Source organism: Mauremys mutica, chromosome 23 (genome assembly GCF_020497125.1).
Source record: "Mauremys mutica isolate MM-2020 ecotype Southern chromosome 23, ASM2049712v1, whole genome shotgun sequence".
NCBI classification, from domain to species: Eukaryota; Metazoa; Chordata; order Testudines; family Geoemydidae; genus Mauremys; species Mauremys mutica.
In genome coordinates, this window is record NC_059094.1 from 9,305,354 (window position 1) to 9,330,194 (window position 24,841).

At 43.6% G+C, this 24,841-nt stretch overlaps 1 protein-coding gene across 3 annotated transcripts; it reads left to right on the top strand.

Moving 5' to 3' along the window:
- The first annotated feature begins 276 nt into the window (after positions 1-276).
- Positions 277-24,451, top strand: SRSF4 (serine and arginine rich splicing factor 4). Of its 3 annotated transcripts, none has more exons than XM_044997727.1 (6): positions 277-476; positions 16,047-16,189; positions 17,103-17,215; positions 20,680-20,894; positions 22,721-22,810; positions 22,977-24,451. In XM_044997727.1, exons 1-6 carry the CDS (start codon positions 370-372, stop codon positions 23,803-23,805), a joined length of 1,497 nt encoding a protein of 498 aa, XP_044853662.1. In that variant the 5' UTR covers positions 277-369; the 3' UTR covers positions 23,806-24,451. The 3 variants fall into 3 exon arrangements, with proteins under 3 accessions (XP_044853662.1, XP_044853664.1, XP_044853665.1); XM_044997729.1 differs by lacking the exon at positions 277-476 and adding an exon at positions 14,335-15,718; XM_044997730.1 differs by lacking the exons at positions 277-476; positions 16,047-16,189 and adding an exon at positions 16,601-16,765.
- Positions 24,452-24,841: the final 390 nt, after the last annotated feature.

The window sequence follows — 24,841 nt, forward strand, 5'->3', positions numbered from 1 at the left end:
GCCACGCTGCCTGTCCCTCACCAGGGTACCCAGGTGCCACACGGGCACATCGCCCGCCCTTGGCACATGGTGCCCAGTGTGCCACGTGGGCACAGTGCCCGCCCCTGACCGTGGCTGGGCGAGCGCCACCCTAGGCAGGGAGGCTCGGTCCCGGTCAGTGTCGCGGCCCCTTTAAGAGGAGCAGCGGGCCGCGCTCCGGGGAAGGGGCTGGACGTGACGTCGCCCCGCTCCGCGGCGACGTGAGTGACGAGCGAACGGCGCCCCGCCCCCTCGGTGTGCGTTACGCCGCCGCCGGCCGCTGCCCCCCATTGCCCCCCCCCGCGCTGAGTCAGCCGCCGCCGCCGCCGGTCGCGGTGCGGGAGCGAGGCGATGCCGCGGGTCTACATCGGCCGCCTCAGCTACCAGGCCCGGGAGCGGGACGTGGAGCGCTTCTTCAAGGGCTACGGCAAGATCCTCGAGGTGGATCTCAAAAACGGGTGAGCGGCGGGCCCGGGCCGGGGGGCGCCGCGCGGGGCCCGGCGGGCGAGAGCCGAGCGGCCCCGGCCCCGGCCTGCTGCCGCCCGCCGGCCCGCGCGCTGAGCGCGGCCGGGCCGGGCCCCGTGTGCGCAGGCGCCGGCAGGTGGGGGTTGGATCGCTGCCTCTGAGCCTCGCCCCGCGCGGCACCGCATGGGCGGGGGGGAGCCAGGACTCCTGGGTTCTCTGCCCAACGGCCTGGCCTCGTGGCCAAATCTGGGGCCAGGACGCCTGGGTTCTCTCAGACTTCCCGGGACCCACAGGCAGGTCCTCCCCGCCCAGCTAGCAGCGGCTCTAACCCGGGCTGCAGTAGGCTGTGTAGAGAGGGGTCCAGCCCCGAGTCGGGTATTTCCCTTAGAGGGCCACGTGGCTAGAAATCGCCCTTGCTGAGGCTGTCATAGCCCGGCAGTCCTGTGCACAAACCTCTTCCCCCCCATTTTTCCTAACTGGTGCAAGTTCATGTCTGGGTTCGAGGCTAACAGCCCTTGAGGATGGTATCAATAGTTCCTTTCTCCATCAATCCCACTTACAGGGTGTGATCGGTGTGGATGGGTAGCTAGGGGGAAATGGTGTGGTGGGGGAAGGTCACTACTGATCCATGCATGCAGTAGTCCTAGCATAGCTCTTGCTCACCTGTGGAGTTCTGGCAACTGACATCTTGTCACAGCAGGAGCGTTTACATCCTGCCATTGCATTGCTTTTCCATCCATCCAAGCTTGGATTCTTAATGTGGGCAAAACCCGTGGTTTAGATTCAGGAACTTAGTTAAATGAGTCTTGAAGTTTTTACCTCTCAAGCAAGATTATAAGTAGGTGGCATGAAAAGCCTGACTGGAGTGTAGAGTATATAGTTAGCTAGGGCTTTGTTTTGGGAATAGGGATGAGGAGCCTCTTAAAGTTAGTTTTTGAGCTAAAAGGAGTTCTCAGGATTTAATACTCTACGGTCTTATTGGTGGTTTGGCCCATAACAGGTTTAAAAGGTGACTGAAGGCACAGCCTTTACGAAAACCTGTGTGTCCTTCTTTTACCCACTATTGCACACGGTAATACTAAAGATTACTGTTACTGAAAGATTTGAACATTCTATTTTCTAGTTCTACTGTGTACACTTGAAAGCACTTTGTATGCCCGTATAGAGAGTTGTGCTGTTGCTGTCTGAAAGCTCCATATAAACAGACAGACGGGAACATTTCTTAAAGTAGGAAGATGTTTAACTACAAAAATAGGCTGAGGAACCAGACGGTTGTTGTACCTACAGTTCATTCACTGGATTTCAAGTTGGTGCTCCTCTAAGAACTTGCTGTTTCCAGTCTAGACAAATTAGGAACCTAACAGTGGACTGATATTTAGATACAGAATCTTTCCCTCTAGGTTACTGCTGTGCACGTGGCTTTCACTACCACAGTACCATATGGTATGTGTTTAGCCTAGGCCAGAGGTTCTCAGGTTTTCGCATAATATGGACTGTGTCCTAATAGCATTTCATGGATCAACTCCCCACCCGCTTCACAGCCTTAGTAACATCCCTGTGGCAACTACAATTGCTTATTTGGGAAAATATTTAATATTTATCTTAATGTGTTTAGCCGCTTGAAACTAGGAAAACTAGCACCATACAGGCCTATGGACCAGCAGCAAATGCTCCAGATCACCAGTGATTAATCCACAGATGATAGTTTAAGAATCTCTGGCTTTGATGTAATAAACTAGAGGCTTCATTCCTAGCTAGCAGGCAATCTACATTACAAACCCCACCATAATAATTGGCCTCTGGACCTTAGCTCTGCTGGTGTTAGAGATTGGAGTCCTTCGCTTGCATTCTTTGTGCTTCCACATTTCCTATTGATTTCACTTATGCTGAGTAGGATTGGGATCCGTATTAGCATCTTCTAGAGAACTGTTCCGAAGCACAACTTTTGATAGGAAGATGCTAATACTATTTTCCTAGATAGCAAAGTGGGGCTTAACCTTGCTTTAAAGTTGTCTTTAAAACCTTATAAGGATTGAATGGGCCCTGGACACTGAAGTTACCTTTTCTTTCTGGGACCCTGCAAGTCAGGGTTGAAGCATGGGCAGAATTCCCTACAGTTGCTCCTTAGCCCAGTCTGCTAATAAGATTTAAACTTCTAGGACTCTCTGGGGCATCTTTTTATAATTTATTAAAAGCATTAGATTCAGAATCAGGAGATTCAAAATCAGAGTGATCTGAAGAAAGACACCCAGATTTGAGAGTCACGAATAAGATTAAATCAAATATTAAGGTTTACATGCACCTAGGAAAACAGCATTAGAGAATAGTACATATGTGCAAGATGCTGTATGATCACTGAGGAAGTAGAAACCTTAAACCTTGGAATTTCCTGACTGTCCTGTATGCCTGATTTCTCAATCTCAGGCCTGGTCTACATGGGGGCACAAGCTAAGTCGGTCTAAGTTACGCAACTTCAGCTTCGAAAATAGCTTGGCCGAAGTCGATGTACTTAGAGCTACTTACTACGGTGTCTTCACTGCAGTAGGTCAACTGATGACGCTCCCCCGTCAACGCTGCCTACGCTTCTCACTCCAGTGGAGTACCAGAGTCGACGGGAGAGCGCTCGGTGGTCGATTTATCGCGTCTTCATTGGATGCAGTAAATTGGCCCCTGCTGGATTGATTGCTCTGGAGGTAAGTGTAGACATGCCCTCAGTGTTGCACAAATGCTAGTTTTATGCGTCAGATTTCCCTGGGAGAGAACTGCTGATTAGTTGAAGCTCTTAACTGAAGTTGCCCCAAAATAGAAAAATATCTGTAAAATGTAACAAGCATCTGTCAAATTTGCTAGATTAGCATGGTCACTAAACTATTCAACCAGCTTTCATTCTGCTCATTTTTCTGCTTCGTTGAGAACTATATAAATGCACGGTCCCAATACTGCAGTTGGACCTGTACAACTCCTTGTACTGGGACTCTGGGGGTGCAAGAGGCTGCCCATGGGACCCGTTTGTAAAATGGGCCCAAGTCTGAAATTTCTGTCTTTCAGCGTTTTAAAGCATAGAACATGCATTATAATTTGAACATGTGGGCATGGGGGAGGAGAATGTTTTTAAAACTCAAAAACAGTGGATGAATCTAGTTTGCTCCATTTTCAAGAAAAAAGCCATTCTGGAGCAAAGATGTGGAGATCTTCACTCCAAAAGGAATTCAAGAAAGCTCTGGATAATTAAAAACTATGGGGGGCATAAAATAGGAATATGGAAGTCAGCTATTTCTATAATTAAGTTAATCTCTTCAAATGGTTAGGTGGCTCAGCGCTATGTATATTTCTAGGAGTAACTTAACAATTGCTCCTAAAAAAATTTCCTTTTAATTTCAGCATCTGTTTTGAAATCTTTCAACAAGCTGCTGTTAACTTGGCTTGGATTTCAAATAGCAGATTGACAAAAATCTACTTTTAAAAAAGATCAGGTGTTGTGTCTTTCTACCCAGTATAATCGTGCATTGAGCTTTTGTCAGGGTGCTTTACAATTTGCTTTGTTTGCCCTTTGCTCCTTTCTCCATAACTTATTTTTAGCAGCGCTTAGCAAATGATTAAAAATTACTGCACAGTGTGAGATTTATGAGATTCTGTTAGTTTCTTCTAGAAAGTTGCAGGTTATCTTAACTGCTTAGCCTGCAGGGGATTAGCTATTCAGTATTTTGGCAGTTGGTGAGGCTAAGATTAAATGCCTTGGCAGAAAATGAAACTGAATGCAGTATTATCAGAAAGTCCAAAAAAGCTTAGTTGGATCTTGATCACCACTAATGATGATTAGAGTTTATCATTCAAGGAGTTAAAACAGCATTCACCGGAAAGGAAGTGAAAACCTAGTTCATACTGGAAGTTTCCATTTTAATTCCAGCACCTAGATTCCACTCCTTTAGGTTCCATCTTCACCTTGCTCTTAGCCAGTGTTGTGCTGATGACAGCTGGAGCCATGCATGTCAGAAGCGCATGAATTAGATGCCTGGAAAATTGGGCATTTCAGCTTGCTTTTATCTTTTTAAAACTCGCTAAAAGCGAGCAATAATAATTCTAAGAGCTGGAGACTTTCACTTACAGGGACACCAACTTGAAATCTATTAACTTTTTAAGAAAAAAGCTTCTATGTAGGTGCTTATCTGCCCTCCATCTGAGCATCTCCCAAGTATTTATGCATTTATCCTCACAATACCCCAGCAAGGTAGCGAAGTATTATATCCCGCTAAACAGATGGGTAACTGAGGCACAGAGATCAAAGCCAGAAGTGTCAAACTTGGGTGCCTAGAGGTAAGTTCCTAAATCCTTATTTAGACAAATAAGGATGGTTTGATTTCCAAAGGTGCTCAGCACCCATTAACTTTAAAAATCAGTCAAATCAATGTAAATGCCATTCAGTGGCACCCAATATATCTAGATGGTAAGAAAGTTTTAAGTTGACCTGCATGTGATTTAGAGAAAATTCTGCTGGTGCCTTTCTTTTCTGCTTTATTAATATGAAGGCCTCGAAGGTGTTTTTCTGCTTGGTTTTTACATTAGAAATACATGGAGTGTCCAGTTTACTCTTCCTCAGCTTGTTGGAAGCTTTCTGGGTTTTCTCAGGGCTATTTCTTCTGAACTCTAAGATTTTAATTGAATGAGCAAGATATTTAAATCTTAACAGAAACTTCCTTTTTCCAAAGTAGTAACTAGTCACTAAAGATAAATACATGTGAAATTTCAAACATTCTAAAAAAATCTCTTCCCCTGTTAATAGTTCACTGTTCTGGTTCTGGTTATGTTGTTTTACTAGTTCTCCAGTTGTCTCCATGCTCATACTGGACCTGAATTTCTCATGTAAGAGGGCAAGCAGAAAAAACCTTTGCTGGTTGTCTTTATCCCTGATAAAGTATCAAAAGAGCCCATTTTTTTTCTCCTTTTGCAGGCCAACTTTAAGGAAGTCTGTCTTTGGCTGTTTAGTAAATTAGATTATGGCAGTATTTCTATGGAGCCTGTAGTCAAGTGTTTCATTATTGGGTAAAATCTTTAACACTTGGTTATGTAATCTTTTCATAAGAACTTTAGCTAGGCGTTTAACCAGGAAGATTTGGATGTTCTGTGTCCCTGGGACAGATGCCAATTTTGAAAAGATGGTCAGGTTTAGTAGTTCTTGATGTTTGGATGGCTATAAATATTTTTCCTAAAGAAATCTGAAACTTAGCAAGTTGTGTGCAGAACTGATTACCTCTGTATAGAGGGTTGAAACTATTAACACTTGCTTCTAGTTCAATTTATCGCTGGTGAAGGGTGCCAGACTGACAGCTCTGAACACAGAACAACCTGGGGCCGCGGTGGAGCAGTCCATCCCAAGGTGTGAGGGGAGTTGTTTCCGTTCCCATTCAGTCCTCACCTTTTCTGCAGAAGCAGCCAACGAGAGGGCCAGTTAGAGCCAATTGTGATCTTGATTATTGTCGTCAACACCTGCCTGGTGGGAACTGGACTGAAACCCTCTGCTACACAGACCAAACAGCTGTAAGATGGTAATGATTACAAATGTGCACTGTACTTTGAACCAGTGACCTAGAAGTAAGAGGCTCTGTATCCCATTTTGGATAAGTAATGGGACAAAATATAGAGTGGTATGTTTTCCACTGAAGAGGCTAGGCACTTATAGCAGCAGTAAACCAGGAGAGCCAGCACCATGAACCTACCTGGTCTTCTGTAACACCAGCCAGTGTTCCATGGACCAGTTTGGAAACGTCACTGGTTTTCACAGTGATATTGGTAGCTTGTATCAGTGCAGTTCTTAATGTTTTCAGAAGGTCAAACACAATTTTTAACTCCACAAAAATGGATGCATTGCCTTAGGCTGGAGGTAGGATGTACATCTAGGGTATGAGAACTACGGTATCATGGCTGAATTCAATACTTGTAGTTCCTGTAAACTTCATGTGCCCATACCTTTGACAAGTGTCATGGCCCCTACCAGCCCAGATCACATGGAGTTCATGGACAGCTTAGTTATTAGCATCTATCCTGGTTCCTGCTTAGTACCTCTCTTCTCCCTCCGGATGTTGGTACCAGTTCCCTTTAGAGCAGTGGTTCTCAAACTTTTATACTGGTGACCCCTTTCACGTAGCAAGCGTCTGAGTGCGACACCCCTCCCCCTTATAAATTAAAAACACTTTTTTATATATTTAACACTATTATAAATGCTGGAGGCAAAGTGGGGTTTGGGGTGGAGGCTGCCACTCACAACCCCCCATGTAATAACCTCTTGACCCCCTGAGGGGTCCCGACCCCCAGTTTGAGAACCCTCTGCTTTAGAGCTTATAAATTGGAGGCGTCACTGTAAACATGTTCTTATTACTGATTCTCTTCCCTTCCGGTTACCACCACTTTTTGCATCTTGCCTCAGTTCGATTTTAAGCTCTGTGTTGCGAGGTGTGCTTAGCCCAATGGAACCGTTATCCTGGCTGGGGATTCTCAGGGATATAATGCACATACCTCAGTATCCAGTAAAATAAGCACCGCTAATGTCCTGCATTAGACCACTGAAGTGTTCTGCAGCGTAGCTATCTAAGTGTGCATGGGATTTATAACAGTATAGTTAGCGACAAATCCACAGGTACAGTCTAACATTTAATAAAAACATCCTTTTAAAAAAATCAGGAAAACTTCATAGGCACAGTTAGGTGTTCAGTTTGATACACATTATATACCTTAACTGAACTAACACTTCAAAGACCAGATTCTAAAACTACGAAATCAGGAGTAAAGATGCGGTTTTACGAGAAGACTTTATGGTACTTCCAACAGTGGATGGCAAATTAGACAGCTGTAACTCTGTCCCTGTGCCCATACTTGCCACACATGTTAGCAGCACATGTAGCTTGGCGTAGCTTGGAGTCTCTGCTAGAGGCTAAAATCTTAAATTCTTAACATGGGTTTATGTAACACGCTAGGCCTTGTGACAGGCCTTTGGGAATTTCATCCTGAGAAGTGGCCAGAGAATACCAGGGTAGTGCAGCTCACCAGTCAGCTGCATTTGCTGAGCTGTAGTAATTACTCAAAATAACAGCATGAACCTAACTCAGAGAATTAGGATCACAGGGTTAATGTGCATGCTCTTAACTCAAATCTAAGAGGTGGTAATAATCACAGAGCCTTTTCCCTAGTGCATGTGCACCAGCATTGGTGCCTGAAGGAAAGATGCCAAGAGCTGTTGATTATAGTCAGTGCTGTCACAGATGATAACTGCACCTGTATTTTCCACTTAAGGTCCCTCGACAGCACCCCCTCTAAGCCCTCAGTTCCTCAGCCGTTACCCCTCTTGGGTTGAGACCTACATCTGTCTCCCTCTTGACTAGGGGTTTTCCAAGCTCCACAGTTCCCTGCTGATACTGTGATGTCCCCAGCAAGCCAAACTGTCTACACCGGCCAGCATCTGTATTTTGCTTTCTCTCTGAAGGCTATAAACAGCTGTAATTGCCAGCAGTCACTGGTTACCACATAGATCTTTATAAGCAAGCGTATTTCTTTTGATGGTGAGAGCATAACAGAGAAAACATTAAATAAAAGAACCTACATACATGCCAAAAAGCTTACCAGAGATCACCCCAACCTCAGCCTTTCTCTCTGGTAGGTGTCAGTCCTTCAAAGTCACCTGCTGGGTTTTCCCTGTGGTTATAAGTTCATAACTGCCTCTGAGTCAGAACCAGAACTAGCACACCAGTGCATAGGATGGTCTTTCCTTTATACAGCTTTGGCATTTGATCTTGAGACTCTGGGAACAGGTGATCAGCAGAGAATGGTCTCCTCCTCAGAGCGTAGCTTCCCAAGCCTGGGTTTTTGCATAACCAGAGGTGGGGAATTTGCATTCACCTCCTGCTAGAGCAGAGGTGGGCAGACTTTTTGGCCCAAGGGCTACATCTGGTTATGGATATTGTATGGCGGGCCATGAATGCTCACGAAATTGGGGTTGGGGTACGGGAGGGGGTGAGGGCTCTGGGGTAGGGCCAGAAATGAGGAGTTCACAGGGTGGGAGGGACGCTCCAGCTGGAGATGTGGGGGTTGGGGTGGGGCTAGGGATGTGAGGTGCCAGGAGGGTGCTTTGGGTTGGGACTGAGGGGTTTGGAGGGTGGGAGGGGGATCAGAGCTGAGGCAAGGGGTTGAGGCACGGGGGCGTGGCTGAGGAGTGCAGGGTCCAGGCGGTACTTACCTCAAGCAGCTCCCGGAAGCAGCAGCGTGTCCCTTCTCTGGCTCCTATGCGGAGGCACGGCCAGGCGGCTCTACTGCGTGCTGCCCCGTCCACAGGCACTGTCCCACAGCTCCCATTGTTCCCGGCCAATGAGAGCTTTTTTTGGGGACAGCATGTGGAGCAGAGGCCCCTGGCTGCCTCAACGCATAGAAGTCAGAAGGGAACATGCTCCTTCTGCTTATGGGAGCCACGCAGAGCACCCGACCCTGCTCCCTGGCTGGAGCACTGGAGCGGGGCAAGCCTCAGACCCTGTTCCTCAGCAGGAGCTCGAGAGCCGGATTAAAACAGCTGGTGCACTGGATGTAGCCCGAGGGCCATAGTTTGCCTACCCCATGCTAGAAAGGACCCTGGTGGCAAACCACTTGACACTGTTTGTCCCAAAAGTCGATTTTTGTCTGGCACATTGTTTAATAGTCTTTTGAAGTGTATAACATTTCCCAGGGTTCACATCACGTTGCCGCCCCAGAGAGGTTACATACAATCCTGGCCCACAATAATACATACATGCATTTACTATAGTGCACTCCAAAAATAGTTAATTCAGTAATAAGAACTTCATTGGATGCAAGTGGGCTGTAGCCCACGAGAGCTTATGCTCAAATAAATTTGTTAGTCCCTAAGGTGCCACAAGTCCTCCTGATTCTTTTTGTGGATACAGACTAACACGGCTGCTACTCTGAAACCTGTTAATTCAGTACGGTTTTTCTAGGACATTGAAGGAACTTGCAATATTGGTCACGAGTGCTACAAGTTAATGATAAATAATGATGGGAATTGAGCCCTGTCTCTTAAAACTGTTTTTTTTTTTAAATTGTTCCCTTTCCCAATTTTTTGCAACTCTCTGAAACCAGAAGTAGTTTCAAGATAGTTCATCATCCTACTTCCCCAGGGCCAGCTGTCATCAGAATCCCCAAGGACTCTCTAGGCCACGATGCTATCAGTTCAGCTCTTAGAGTAAGGCTGTTTGTTGGAAGGTTTGGGGAGTTGGGGCACCTGGCTGGCTTTCAGCAATATCACAGGTTAGTTGGGAACATGCATGGTAGCACAGAATTAGGATCATGGCCCTGTTACGTAAACGACCAACAAATTCAATGGCACATTTCTCACTTATTTCAGAAGCTCCTGGAGGCTGGTAAAGAAGTCCCTTCTTTGGCATTTACCATATACATGGAGTCAGTGGTCCTACAATGACTTGAACAAACTAGCTTCCTTAACTATTACTTATAGAAACTGTGGTCTGGTGCAAGAGTAGGTGTTGGGAAAACATGGGTTCCATTTCTGGCACTGGTTTGCTATAACTTTTGGTAAGTCACAGTCTCTCTATCTCAGTTTCCTCACTTGAAAAATGGGGTAATTTACTAGGCACGTTTCAGAAAAGGATAAAGACAAAGTTTCCCCTGCCCCAGAGAGTTCCCCCACCTTTGTGAAATGCCTCAAGATCTGAAGATGAAAAAGCGCAGTAGGAGCCAGGCATCTTACTATTTTTCACCATTTATGCTCTCTCGCTACTATTTGCATTTAGCTCAGCTTGGCCAAAAACAGATCAGTCTCTGACTTTCACATTCTCCTGTGCTAGCACTATAGCGCAGTGTTTGTATATACTGTAAATATTTGTAAATATTCTCCCATTGCATTTATTGCTTGTAGGCTCAGTAAAAACAAAACCTAACCTTTGGGCCAAATTTGATCGGAAATTGGCTTGCCTGTTTAAAGGACCACAGTCCTATTTATGCAGACTCTGTAGGAAAAGGAGGATTGTCTTTAAGAAGTTTTTGTAACAATAAAAATCAGCTGAAGTCTTTCCTATAATCATAATCCCAGCGTGTCCAATTCATTACTTTTTATCCAGCTGCAAGGATGTCCTAATGGCAATTAAATACGTTCCTTATTAGCTGAAATCATTACAAGTTCTTATACTCCATGGGCCATCAGTCACCTTGAGATTTGTTTCCAGAAGATCAGTTCACATAACTTCCTTACAGTAATAGGCAGTTTTCACCAGTTTTCCTTCATTTTCAACAACAAACATGAAACAAAATTGAACTAAATAGTACCATTTGCTCTTCCCATCACCACACTTGAGATCTCTTGTGCAAAATGCTCTTGAACAATTTGTGGTTAGTGTCCAGTCAAAGTTAGAAGATGGGAAGGAATGTTTGAAATCTGCAAAGTCTTTTGTTGGTTTGAGAGAAGCATCTGTGCTGAATTTCTGCTCCCTCCTTCAATCTGGGGTCTCGCTTTGGCTTTGTCTAAGAGGGCCAAGTCTGTCTTTATAAGGAGGGCTGATCAGGAACAGCACTTTTCCTCTTGGTGAACAGAAGACTTTACACAACAAATACTTTAACTGGGAACTCATTTCATACCTGTATCTCTAGCTCAATATATCTGGAATATAAACCACTTGTTAGTTGATTGATTAAATTGCATTTAAAATTGTGAATGCAAAAGTAACCTTCCTACAGCAACTAACGTGGCTTCTGTACACATTCTGTACCTCTTAAGACATTTAACCACGTAAACCATTTAACCCCATAAAATATATCAAGGTATACTTCATAATGGACATATATGCAGTGTGCAATTTTCAGATGTTAACTTAAAATGTCCTGTCTCCTTCAAACTTACTGCTTGACTTTCTCTTTGGCAGCTGTCTGCATGACATTTTCAAGTTTATTTCAAAGTTCAGCAATTAATAAGTGTCTCATTTGATAGCAGGAAAAATCTCTCTTGTTCCCTCTTCCCCTTCCTCACTACTCATAGTTCAAAAACAGCACTTTTTTTTAGAAAATCTGCAAGACATAAAATATTTCACCTTTAGGCGGAAACCAAGTCCTGGTGTTCGAGTTAGGTGGAAGTACAAATGAGATAATGGAAACTTAACTAGCATTTGCTATCAAATAGATGCTCTAGTGAAGAAAGAGTCCTTGTAGACTGCTAGGTTGCTACTGTAAGCAGCATTTCAGAGTGATTTCATGATCCATCGTCTCACAGAACCCTTGTAATTCACTGGAAGAGCTTTCCTACTAGTTTAATTCATTGGATTAACTCATGTCACCACATGTGGAAAGTAACTGCAAGAAAATCTCAGCAGATGTAATTAGAGTATTTCGACCCATGGCAAGAATACTGATATTTTACCTGACCTCGCCCATGCCAGTTAAGTGTTGCCATCAGAGCAAGTAATATTTAACACAGCACTTTGCTCAGGTGAACCTGTTCCTGCTACAGGTGTTTCCTCAGGCTGTGCCTACGAGAAGTAGTTTAGGGAATTCTCAAAGTCCAGCTTTGGGAAGGATGCAAACTGAAACTGTGGTTTGGCTGAAAAGAAGGAAGACAAATCTGTAGCTAGGTTTTCTTTAGAATCTCATTAGAGTCCAATGAAACACTAAGCAACCTTGTCAGCAATATAAATTGGCAATAACTAATTAAGCCACAGGAGACCACAAGCCCAGTTGAGTCCTGGTGTAGACCCATGCAACTCCATGGAAGTCAGTGAAGTTCTAGCATAAACTGGCGGTGGGGAGAGTGACCATTTTCGGGTTCCATCTGAAGTATGTGATTTTAGAACTCTACCAGATCTCAGTCTCTCAGGGCTGCAGAGCTGTCCATTCACAAGCACCAGGAAAACTTGTTGGACCCTCCAGTGTCTCAGAAATTCTTTCAATACATTGGTGTTTGGAGAGGAGTATGTGGGCCCAACTGGTATGAATCGAGTGGGCCCCAAAGCATCGTATAGCTGGAGAAATGGCAGAATAAATGGAGTGAATTTCCTGTAATGATTTGGGACCTTAAACAAGTTTTTAAAAATCCCATTTGTCTTCAGCTTTAATAAAAAGCTCCTTCAGGTGGTTTAATCTGTTGAAATTGGCTAGAAATGGGGGTGCGTGCTTTTGAGGGTTTTTTTTCTGTTTTTGATACATGGCCAGTAAAATGATGCAGCTTCACACAATCTGAAGTCAATGGTATTGAGGCTTTTATTAGGTAGTTTTATGGCACATTTAAAGCAGTAACAGTAGACATTTAAAAGAAGATTTACTTGTACTACCACCGTATAACAATCGCTATAATTAGGGCTGCATCAGCAGTTGTCGTTTCTTGTGGTGTGAAACTACACTTCTAGGTATTTATTTAAACCATGTGGTGTGCGACACGTATATTTTAAGGGAGGTGGCTCAGTATCACCTGTGTATCTCTGGGTTGCGTGGGATGACTTTAATGTTCTTTAAAAACAAGTATCACCCCTCAGTGATTATAAAAATTTGCTTACTGTTTATAAATAAACCCTTGAAAGTTTTCTCCAGAAAATCTATTTCTCTCACTCATTTCCCCCCCCCCGCCCCTTGTCCATCATGTGAATACCTGCTTATTCTAGGGTTGCTTGCATGTTACATACTGATGATACTGTTTTTATTGGGGGTATGGGACAAATATTAAAGAATTCTTTTGGGGTTGGGGGAAGGAGGCGAGAAGATATAACATGGTCCCTATCAGATCCTGCTAAGCAGGACTTGTCCTGATCATATCTTATGTGGGAAAACTTCAAGGAAAATTCAGGTTCTGTAGAAGGTGGTTTCGGTGACTCCGTAGACTACGGCATTCTCCAGGCAGTCCTAAACCAGTGCTCGAACCTGGTGTTAGATTGTGCTGTGGTGCCGAAGGTGCTCTATATTTTGGTGTGAATGATTTGAGTACTCATCATTAAAAGTACCCTTGACACTTTTAGAAAGAGTAGTTTTGTTGATCTGGTATTAGGATCACATTCACATAATCCTGTTCTGCAACCCTGAAATTCCTCCCCCCCCCCTTGAAGTTTCAATAAAAAATATTGTTAATTTCTTGTGTCAAAAACTTGGTATGGTATTGCTGGCACCAAGGGAGACACCTAATCAAGGGTTGGAGTAACTATAAATATAGTGTTACAAAGCAGTTGAGTTCCTTATCAATGTAAGGGGATATTGCTGTATTTGTGCAAACAGAGGAGGGGTGGAGTAATGACAAAGTAAAGTTGGATTGATCAGTTTCACAGATGTATTTATTGCTGTGATTAAACAGTTCCAAGGGACAGCTCCAAGCCACAGTACAGCACACGTTGCCCCTCTTCTGAGACCAGCATTTATTTGCATGAAAAAGCAACAACGATGATACTTGCAGTGACCAGACAAGAATTTACATGTTAAATATTTAATCAAAATGTTTCATGTTTGCATAGTAAAGATCTTCTAGTGCTAATGGGTATTAAAGGAGGAAATGAAATGTTTATAAACTAAACAACCCAAGCTAAGACATCAGAATTTGTGTACACTAAAATTTAGGTAGGTTTAAATTTGAAACGCAGATACATTTCAAACCATTTCCTCCTTTACTTGCCTGCTCAGACCTTAGTTCAGGATTCTGTTTGCCCTACAGCAGCCAGAGATGTTGCAGCCAGCTGAAACGGGGCTCCCTGTACTGCTGTACGGGGCTGTGATGCCATCAGCTATTGCAGGGGAGACTCTGAAGCCTGAACTTGGGTCTTAGAAGGTAAGTAAAGGGGGAATGGATTTCAAATATAGGTGAACTCTGATTATCTGAACCTAGATTGCCTGTAATTTCTGGTATGTTCCCCCCACCCATTTGGATAATTGGGGTTTACCTGTGTGGTGGTGTAAAATATCTGTGGTTTTATAACAGTTTGACACTGTTACTTCTTTGGGGGTCAGGAGATCTGAGTTCTGTTCCCAACATTGTTGCTATGCAGCCGTAAGCATGTCATCTCAGTTCTCTGTTCCTCAGTTTTCCCATATGTAAAAAGGGGTTATGGTTACAGTTGGCAAAAAAAGGGAAAACTCTTGTTTAAAAAAAAAAACACCAAAAAAGTCCATTTTTATCTCAACTTCAAATTTCAAGGTTTTCAACCATGTCCAATTATGATATTCACCTTCCTTTTATGAAGTTTGTTGAGATCAGTATAACTGTTTTTTAAAAAAACGCCTACAGCCACTATTCTCAAATGCGAGTGACAGAGGTTAGCTACTTTGCAGCCGGACCTTTTCATTGACCTCAGTGGCTCCTCTGAACATTGGACCACTTAGAGATTTAGATTCCTGAGTCTCGGCACTCACATTTGAAAAATTTGGCATTAGCTTTTCAGTGCATCTTTAAATCAGGGCAGCAAGTGGTTTCCAGTCTTCTATACTGCTCCTATAGTGTTGCTGTCTTGCAGCAACTAACAAAAAACAGTGTGCTCAGAAATGCCCACTCAAATTAAAGTCTTAGTTTTAAGATTCACTTCCTAATTGGCGTCTTCCCCCTCCTGTCTCCTCTTGTATGCATCCAGAGCCCTGAGCAAAGCTGGTGCAGTTTTTGTTTGAAGCACGAGCTAAGGCCCTGACTGCAACCTGATATACACTGGCTACTAGTCCTGAACTTAGCCTCTGAACCTCAGTGGAATTTTGCATGGGTGTTTTTTGTGGAAGGTTTTGTGGGGCCGCTCTATAAAGGTCTCACTTATCACTAATAAAACACCATAGGGCCAATTCTGCAGCCACTCTGCACACAGCTTCCAGTTTCAGGACTTGGGATTTCCAGTACTTGCAGGGTTGGACCCATACGGAGCATATTCACATGTTTCATTCATATCAAATGTTAATTTCGAGGTGACTTGATAGAGCGATTTGAATGGTGACTTTATGGGAAGCTCTTTGGTACAAGGCTAACTTGAAGATCCTAATGAATATGCTCCCAACCCCTTTGCCATAACCTCAGTGCTGTCCCCAGTGGAGAGGAACGTTACTCAACCTCCCTGATAAACTCCCTTTCTTGACATGCCTTAATACTTTACTGTCTTGTAGCACCTTCTGTTTCAGGAGCGCAAGCCATTTGCAAACACTGATGTGGGTGAATACCTCTGGTTCAGAGTTCGAGGAAACTGAGTTAGCGCGAGATTACCTAACTTCTAGCAAAGCCTGTGACAGAACCAAGAATGGAACCCAGGTCTCGTAATAAACCAGTCATGTTCACCAGAACTGCCAGACCGCTCTAGCTTTACTGTAGTAAACGATGAGAGAGAAGTGTAGCGCCATGCTTTGTAGGCCAACAAATTGGGGAGCATGTTTTTTCTGTGGCCTGGGACCCTTGGCCAAAATCTCCCTGCCTTTAGTCCTCAAGAGTTGGCTACTGATGGTCATTAAAAGGCTGGTGCTGCCTTAGGTAGCCAGGCTCCATGGGCAGCGAAAGTACATACGTGGTATGATTTGCTCTCGGTGAGTATCAGTATCTTGGGCTGTGCAGCTTTGCCTAAGTCGCTTTTGTCTCCTCCTAGGTATGGCTTTGTTGAGTTTGACGATCTGCGTGATGCAGATGATGCTGTTTATGAGCTAAATGGTAAAGACCTTTGTGGGGAGCGAGTTATCGTTGAACATGCCAGGGGCCCCCGGCGTGACAGCAGTTATGGTTCTGGACGCAGTAAGCACTAACATGCATTTGTATCTCGGTGACTTTTTTTTTTAATTAAGATATTTCACTTAAAAAAAACCCGTAATTTTTTAAAAGACAGTCGTGATATGAAGTTTGAATAATTTGTTTTTGTAATTGTTAATGTAAATATTTGAATATTTATCAGTTTGCTAATTGTATGCTATTTTATTTTACTTAATTAACTGATTAATAAATGTATAAACGCAATTTCTTGTACCATTATTATTATTAATTTGTTTGTTTATTTTCTAAGTATTTTTTCTTTGTAATGTGATTGTTTAACATAGACTTAACAAAGACCTCAATGTTTTAATTAAAAGAGTCCTTTGAGGCTAAGATGACTGCCTGTTCCATTTGCTGACCTTGGGTTACCTTTCCATGAGTGGCTCTTTGACCTTTGTGGCCCTTGGCTGACCAAAAAAGGAAGCCATGTGACGACCGCAACCTTTTCCCATTAGACCTGGGTGGTGAGGATCCCAAGGGTTAGAGACAGATGAGATTAAACTGAAATAGGTGCCTGAAAATCTATATTCATGTCAGATATTCAGAAAACCTTTAATCAATGTAAGTAACATTAGTAAACTGGCTTTAGTGATTTGGTTTCTTGTTTCAAAAATTATTTTTTTAATAACTTAAATTTAATTGCATGTTAACTGTAATTGTAATTATAATTATACATCCTTGTAATTATGGGCTAGTATTGTAGTTATATATATTTTTTTTAATGTTTTATCTCTGTAATTTTATGTTTTAAAGAGAATCTAGCTTAGTCTAGAGGGTGGGGAAAGATTAAATGTATTTGCTGACATATTGGGCAGAATAGTTTATTTATCTGGGGTGTGGACTAAGCCATTCCACCTCCCTAGCTGAAGTATTGCTGTCTGCTTGTCACCTCCTAAAGGTGGATATGGTTATAGAAGGAGCGGAAGAGATAAGTACGGTCCTCCCACCCGTACAGAGTACAGATTGATCGTGGAAAATCTGTCAAGCCGTTGCAGTTGGCAAGATTTGAAGGTAGGGGGCCCCTTTCTTTACTCTGCCTGAGTTGAAGATCAGAAAGGGGATAAATAACCTGGTGATTGTGAAGCCAAGGAAATTGTGTGATCCTGTAGCCATTGCACCAGCTAAGCATTGCTTGTTGTGAGGAAACACTCTATTTAGAACAGCTCCAATCAGATCCTGTACGCTGGAAATTTCTGACTATTTCAGAAGCTCTAGTCTCTCCTTTTAGTAAATGTAAATACTCTCTCTCTCACACGGACTTGAGAATACATTTTTGAAGTAGTACACATATACAAATTCACATATTCAAAAGCTATATGTCATTATATGGAATCTTGAGGCGTTCCACTTCATTTCTATGCATACACGTGTATGTTGTAAATGGACTTTTGGGAGAACATTAGTATTCTCATTTAACATAAGCTTGTGCACATACCTAAAGATTCAAACAAACAAACTTGCCTTTAAAATTCTGCCAAGTCAAATCAGACTTTCATCAGACCTAGGAATTGAGTCCTATCAAATTTGAAGTTTCCTCCATCAACTTCTGAAGTGCTGGTGGTGGTTGAAAAAAGTTTCAAACTTTAGCCAAAAGACTACATGTTTTCACATGAAAACAACTCACCCGTTTTTGAGGAAACTTTCAGAAAAATTCTCTTCCAGGCTGAGAGCAATCATACCAAATTTCAGTCAAAAAGATAAAATTTCTCAAAAATTGTAAGGAGCTGAAAATGACTGTAATAGAAAAACTTGGGTAACTCTAACTATAGGCCACAGCACATGTAGTGATTATGGTGTGTGTGTGTGTGTGTGTGTGTGAGATGTCTTTCTGTAGCTGCTTGATTACCCTGTGCCCTCTGTTGTGTAAGAGGTTACTCTTTTTATAAAGAGTATTCTTATGATACTAAGTATCAGAGGGGTAGCCGTGTTAGTCTGGATCTGTAAAAGCAGCAAAGAATCCTGTGGCACCTTATAGATTAACAGACGTTTTGCAGCATGAGCTTTCGTGGGTGAATACCCACTTCATCGGATGCCACGAAGTGGGTATTCACCCACGAAAGCTCATGCTACAAAACGTCTGTTAGTCTATAAGGTGCCACAGGATTCTTTGCTCCTTATGATACTAATCAGATGTCGTCCAAGCTATGGATGATGTAAAAGCATTTGCTTGTTCTTCGGGTGACTCTTTTTTTATTTTGTGCTTTTCTCCCTGAGTTACCAAGAATTCATGTTCTCACTTGCTGAAAACTTGCAAGTGGATCAAAGGTCTGATCTTTGGATCTGAGTGGGAACCAGGAATGCCAGAGAGCTAATCCTGGCTCTGCCATGGACACCCTCTGCACCCTTGAGCAAATCGCTGAACTCCTTCCTTTGCCTTAGTTTTTCTGTTGGTAAAATTGAGCTAATACTGATCTACATCACAAGGGTGTTTTTGAAGCTGAATTAGTTCATAGTTCAGATATAAAGCATATCATCAACTGCTTATTATTCTGTGAAAACGCTAACTTGTTACAAACCTGTCATGTAGGTCTGGGTTCAATAGCATTTTATGTTGTTGAGAACACTTTAAACCACCAGTAGCTTGTCTTCAAAATATATTGTTTTAATACCAGAAGCAATTGGAGTCTGTAATGGAGAATCCTGTGCTGGATTCAGGTTTGTGGGGGAACAGAAAGGGGCTGAGTTAGCACTAAAGCATCTCAAGACAGGAGTCTGGTGACTCAAGAACTGAAAATGATACTGACCTTTACACGCTGTTGGTACTGCAGCCTGAATCGGTGCTGACTGAAAGTCAGGACCATCTGATAGGCTGTTTGGGGTAGGACAGAATCTGTGTGGTCCTGATACACAAATGTGCACATCACAAAACCCACCACCGTGTTTAGCAGTCTAAGAAGTGAGGCCAGGGAGTGAATGAGCTGGAAAATGGGGCCAAGTCTGAAGTACACGAGCTAGGCCAGGGGTCCCCAACGCATCTAAGTGCGCCCGCGTACTGGCCGGCAGACGAGCATCCGCCGAAATGCCGCCACAAGCTGCGTCATCCAGAGGCGTTGCCGCCAATTTGCCTATTGACGTTGCCACTTGTCGGCGGAATTTCGGCAGATGCTCGTCTGCCGCCACAGCCCTCCATGTCTCGTCATCTGGCGCCCACCAGATGAAAAAGGTTGGGGACCACTGAGCTAGGCAGTAGGGTGAAGGAAGCATGCCTGTCGGCCTGTGCTGCCCCTATTTTGTTATAGGGCTTCAGTCACTTTTTACTGGTTCCCTTTTTTAAAAACACGGCTTCTTAAACTTGAAGGTAAAAGGTAAAAAATCAGAGTGCAAATCTTATGTTTTTAAATCACCTCAATGAGAAGAAACTTGCTTTAATCCAGAGCATATTTTACTACATCTAGGTTACCCCTTTCAAATAGGTATCAGATTGGTAGCTGTGTTAATCTGTATCCGCAAAAAGAACAGGAGTTCTTGTGGCACCTTAGAGACTAACAAATTTATTTGGGCGTAAGCTTTCGTGGGCTAAAACCCACTTCATCGGATGCATGCGGTGGAAAATACAGAAGGAAGATATATATATACGCAGAGAACCTGAAAAAATGGGTGTTGCCAAACCACCTCTAAGGAGACTAATCAATTTGTTGGAGAACAAAAAAAGTTCAAAAACAGACTCCAAGAAGAAACTGCAGAATTGGAATTTAATTTGCAAACTGGACACCATTAAATTAGGCTTGAATAAAGACTGGGAGTGGATGGGTCATTACACAAAGCAAAAACTGTTTCCCCATGCTAATTTTTCCCTTACTGTTACTCACACCTTCTTGTGAACTGTTGGAAATGGGCCATCCTGATCATCACTACAAAAGGGTTTTTTTCCTCTTGCTGATAATAGCCCACCTTAATTGGTTAGTCTCCTTAGAGTTGGTATGGCAACACCCATTTTTTTTTTCAGGTTCTCTGCATGCATGCGTGTGTGTGTATCTCTTCCTACTATATTTACCACTGCATTCATCCGATGAAGTGGGTTTTAGCCCACAAAAGCTTATTCCCAAATACATTTGTTAATCTCTAAGGTGCCACAAGTACTCCTGTTCTTTTCCCTTTCAAATAATAATTTGCATCAAAATTACTGCTGCAGTGTTTTTACTTGGCTTGTTCAGAAACCTGGACCTGCTCCTGCAAAAATCCTTTTTGGTTAAAATTCGCACTAACATCAATGGGTCCTTGCTGATTGGTTGTGTTTATTTTGTGTGGGCTGTTGAGCACAATTACAGGAACTTGCAGTAATCATTAGGACTAAGACGGTGCAAAAGGGAACTGTTTCCCCCCCCTCCCCCCCGCTTGCCTCAGGCAAGCCAGGCAATGCTGCTTTCTGCATGGAAAAGAAAAGATGAAATGAGCAGTGAGGGGGAATAAACAGAACCAGCATGAAACCCTAAATCTGTGGATTCAAAGGCAATGGCTTTGTCCTTTTCTCCCAGGATTATATGCGTCAGGCAGGCGAAGTGACATATGCAGACGCACACAAAGGGAGAAAAAATGAAGGTGTGATTGAGTTCAAATCCTATTCGGATATGAAAAGAGCCCTTGAAAAGCTGGATGGGACAGAAGTGAATGGCAGAAAGATTAGGTTAGTGGAAGACAGGCCTGGATCCAGACGGCGCCGCTCCTATTCCAGAAGCCGAAGCCATTCGAGGTATGTTTTCCATAATACAGCTGTGGCTCTTACAGTCTAATCGAATAGCCAATGCCAGCCCATGGATGCTTAGAGGTACGCTGGGTCCCCAGGAAACGGAGTTTTTGGTGACAGCCCAAATGAGTTGGAAGTAAATCACTGAGGAAAATTGGTTCACTGCTCGTTGGACAGTGTGCTCCATGATGGACACTTTTTAATACCTGATACAGTAACTCCCCACTTAACGTCCTCTCGCTTAACGTTGTTTCGATCTTACGCCCCTGGTCAATTACAGAACATGCTCCATTTAAAGTTGTGCAGTGCTTCACTATAACATCATTTGGCTGCCTGCTTTGTCCACAGCTGGCAGCCCCACATCAGCTCCCCTATGCCTCCCCCCGCCCACCGGCAGACCCCATGGATCAGCGCCTTCCCCCTCCTGCCCGCGGCAATCAGCTGGCTTGCGGCGTTCAGAAGGGAGGGGGGAGGAGCCCCCCTCGGCACACAGGCTCCCCCTCCCTCCCCTGTCTCCTGAATGCCACAAACCAGCTGATTGCTGTGGGCAGGAGTAGGGGGGGGAGCGAGGATGCAGCATGTGGAGTAAAGAGGAGGGGAGGAGAAGAAGCGAGTTATGGGTGGGGGTTTGGGAGAAGGGATGGGGTGGGCGGGCCGAGGTTTGAGCCCCCTGTCCCTGGTGCTTGCAGTGTAGGGGAAGCTGCCACTGCTGCTGTGCAATGTGCATTTCCTAGCCTACAGCATCTTTAACCTCCTTGCCTGCCTCAGTGTCTCCAGTGCCAGGGGACTGTGCCTGTGTGGGGTAAGGTGGGGGCACCTCCCAACTATACTACTGTACTGTATGGCAAAAAAAATTTCCCTGGAACCTAACACCCCCCTCCCCCCCAATTTACATTCATTCTTATGGGGAAATTGGATTCGCTTAACATCATTTCACTTAGTCACATTTTTCAGGACCATTACTACAGCGTTAAGGGAGGAGTTACTGTATTTGTTTTACCATAATACCAAGGAGTGCCAATCACTGACTGTAACTCCACTCGCTAGACACTGCGCAAACGACACTGCAGTGCTGTAGGGTTCTTGCCAAACTGCATGCCCTTTACCACGCTGTGAAAGCACGTGGTAAGTGGCCAAAGTAAACATACAGAAGTGTCCGTAAAACTCCTTCTCCTCTTTGAAAGTTCATAAATTTCCCACTGTACCGTTTCTTTTTTGGGAGACATCTCCTGCTCTTCTGTAGAGGTTGGCTATTTATATTGTGCAATATGGCACAAGAAAAGGGCTTTAACAGAAAGGAAAATCTTCATGTTCAACTCTCTGTAGGTTAGTAGTGTTGGATTTTGTAAGACGACCCAATCAAATACTTTAAGATACCCAGACCCTTAAATTTACAGGCAAGACTTGAAGCTTTTACTCCTGGAAAAATATGTTCTGCTTTTGGGGGGAAATCTCTGCTTAGGTGGAAAAGGAAATACTCAGACGCAGGCACCCAAGTTCATTTGGAAAGAGCTAGTCTTCACTTACCCCCTCTACAAACCATTGTGCTTCTGCTTCAGATTGGTAGCCCTGTTCAACTCCAGAAGTGGCAGCATTTCCAGTGTATAGGAGCGAGAAATAAGATACCATGATGTGGTGATTTATAGGTATTTCTAGAGTCCCCCCTATAGTCTGTGAAATGCTTTGGGATTATTCCATCTGAAAGTGGGAGAAAATGTTACTGATGTGCTATCACTCTTCTTTAGTCACATGGGGTTTTATTGAACCAGGATCAGAAGTGTTTCTCTTCCCATGGGCTTGGAATGACTTAATGCCAACTCCTTTTGTTTCAGGTCTCGCTCTCGAAGCAGACACTCTCGTAAGAGCAGGAGCCGTAGTGGCAGTAGCAAAAGCAGCCATTCCAAGAGTAGATCAAGATCCAGGTATACTTTTGAGGGGGAGAACCCGGGGATGTGTAAGAGGCATCAACCTAACACTGCAGCATGGGAACTCTTTCTTGCTTCATTTGTTTACCAAAATTTAATAGCAAACGAGAGCCAACCCATATTCAAAAGGCTGATATGTCACCATCCACTTGTGCTTTTTCAGGTCTGGGTCCCGTTCCAGAAGCAAGAGCCGTAGCCGAAGCAAGAGCCGTAGCAGAGGCCAGAAGGACAAAAGCCGGAGTCCAAGCAAAGATGATAAAAGTAGGAGCCGCAGCAGGAGTGCGGAGAAAACCCAGAGCAAAAGTAAAGACAAAGCAGAGGATGCCGTCCAGAACAACGACGTCGCAAAAGCAAAGAGCAGGAGCCCCAGCAAGGAAAAGAGTAAGAGTAAAAGTAGGAGCAGGAGTGGGAGCAAGGAGAGAGTGGAGGAAGAGAAGGAGAGCGTGAGGAGGAGTAGGAGTAAGGAGAGGGAGAAGAGCAAGGCCAGGAGCAAGAGCAAGAGCAGAGAGGGGAGTAGGAGCAGGAGTCGTAGTAAGAGTAAGGACAAAAGGAAAGGCAGGAAGAGGAGTAGGGATGACAGCCGAAGCAGAAGTAGGAGCAGGAGCCACAGCAAGAGTGAGAAAAGCAAAAGGCGCAGCAAGCGAGACAGCAGGTCTAGCAACAAGAAGAAAAAGAAGGAAGACCAAGAGCGGTCCCGGTCCAGGTCCAAGTCTAGGTCTAGATCCAGGTCCAGATCGGAGTCCAAGGAAAAGGAGCCGCTAAAACCAGAATCTGACAAAAAGGAGGTAAAAAATGAGGGTGAGGAAATGGACAAAAGTCACGAATCTCGGTCCAGATCTAGGTCAAATTCTAAATCCAAACCAAATGTCAAATCAGAATCTCGGTCCCGATCAAAGTCAATTCCAAAAACTAGGTCCCGGTCCAAGTCTAGATCTAGGTCTGCCTCTAAATCCCCATCCCGATCTAGATCAAGATCTCGTTCGAGGTCCTAAACTTGCTGCAACCACACTTGAAACTATATGAAAAGTCTTTTGTACATGTTTGGTAGTTGTAGCACAAGTGATTGAAGTAGAACACATGTCAATGCTGTACATTTTTAACTACCCTAATGGTGTGTCTGTAATTGTTCAGTACAGGGCTCCCTTTCTGCAATGCTTTCTGGATCAAGGCTATGCAGCTCATTTGCTGACTTGTAGAAAGATCCCCTTTATAACACAATCCTCACTAGAACACCAAAATCACCTTGTTTTCCAAGAACAGCCTTACAGAGAGGAAGCGCTGTACTTTGATGGGTTTATAAGATTGGAATGATGACTGATAGGTAGGTATGGTGACTTCAACTATTTTTGCCCTTGAACTGATGCCCTTTGATGTATGCCATTTAGTGAAAGTACTAAGTCTTAAGTTTCATACTACTTTTGGTTTCATATTTTTGGATTTACAGAGTTGTGAATAGCACAGTCAAGGAAATAGATACCTGCAGTAACCCATAGGGGAATAAAAAGTAGAGTTCCATATTCTGGTATTGTGACAATATCCTTGTTTTATATTAAATTTTTTTATTTTATTTTTCCCCGTCTTGCAAAGTACAGTGATCCCTGTTTCCATGAAATTTGAATAAAGACTATTTTTGCTTGATGATATTTGGTGGTGGTGGTTTAAATGAAATTATGCCGTGGTTAACCACTTGACAATTTAAAAGAATATATATAAAGGAACATGCAACAATTTAGGCCCAAAATATAAGTTCTGGGTTCAGAAAACCCCAAGACCATTAGAAGAAATGTCTTCCTCAACACTTATTTTAAAATCCAGTGGAAATAGCTTGTTCAGATTGGAAACACTTTCTTGCATTGCTTGGAATGGCATCATTGTACAGAGAAGAGAATTATAGTGAAACTGACAAACCTGTTTTCATTGGTCAAGTTGAGTGAAATAGGAGCATCAGTTTTCATAACCTAAGGAAGAAAATGTTTCATGGGTTTGTTTGGTTTTTTTTTAACTTGAGTCCCTTTAAAGGGACATTGT

Bases quoted from the DNA above. Each gene is read 5' to 3' on its own strand.
- SRSF4 (XM_044997727.1), top strand. From the start codon at position 370: ATGCCGCGGGTCTACATCGGCCGCCTCAGCTACCAGGCCCGGGAGCGG. The intron at 477-16,046 runs GTGAGCGGCGGG...GTCTCCTCCTAG, and splicing joins GAGGTGGATCTCAAAAACGG to GTATGGCTTTGTTGAGTTTG. The intron at 22,811-22,976 runs GTATACTTTTGA...GTGCTTTTTCAG, and splicing joins AAGAGTAGATCAAGATCCAG to GTCTGGGTCCCGTTCCAGAA.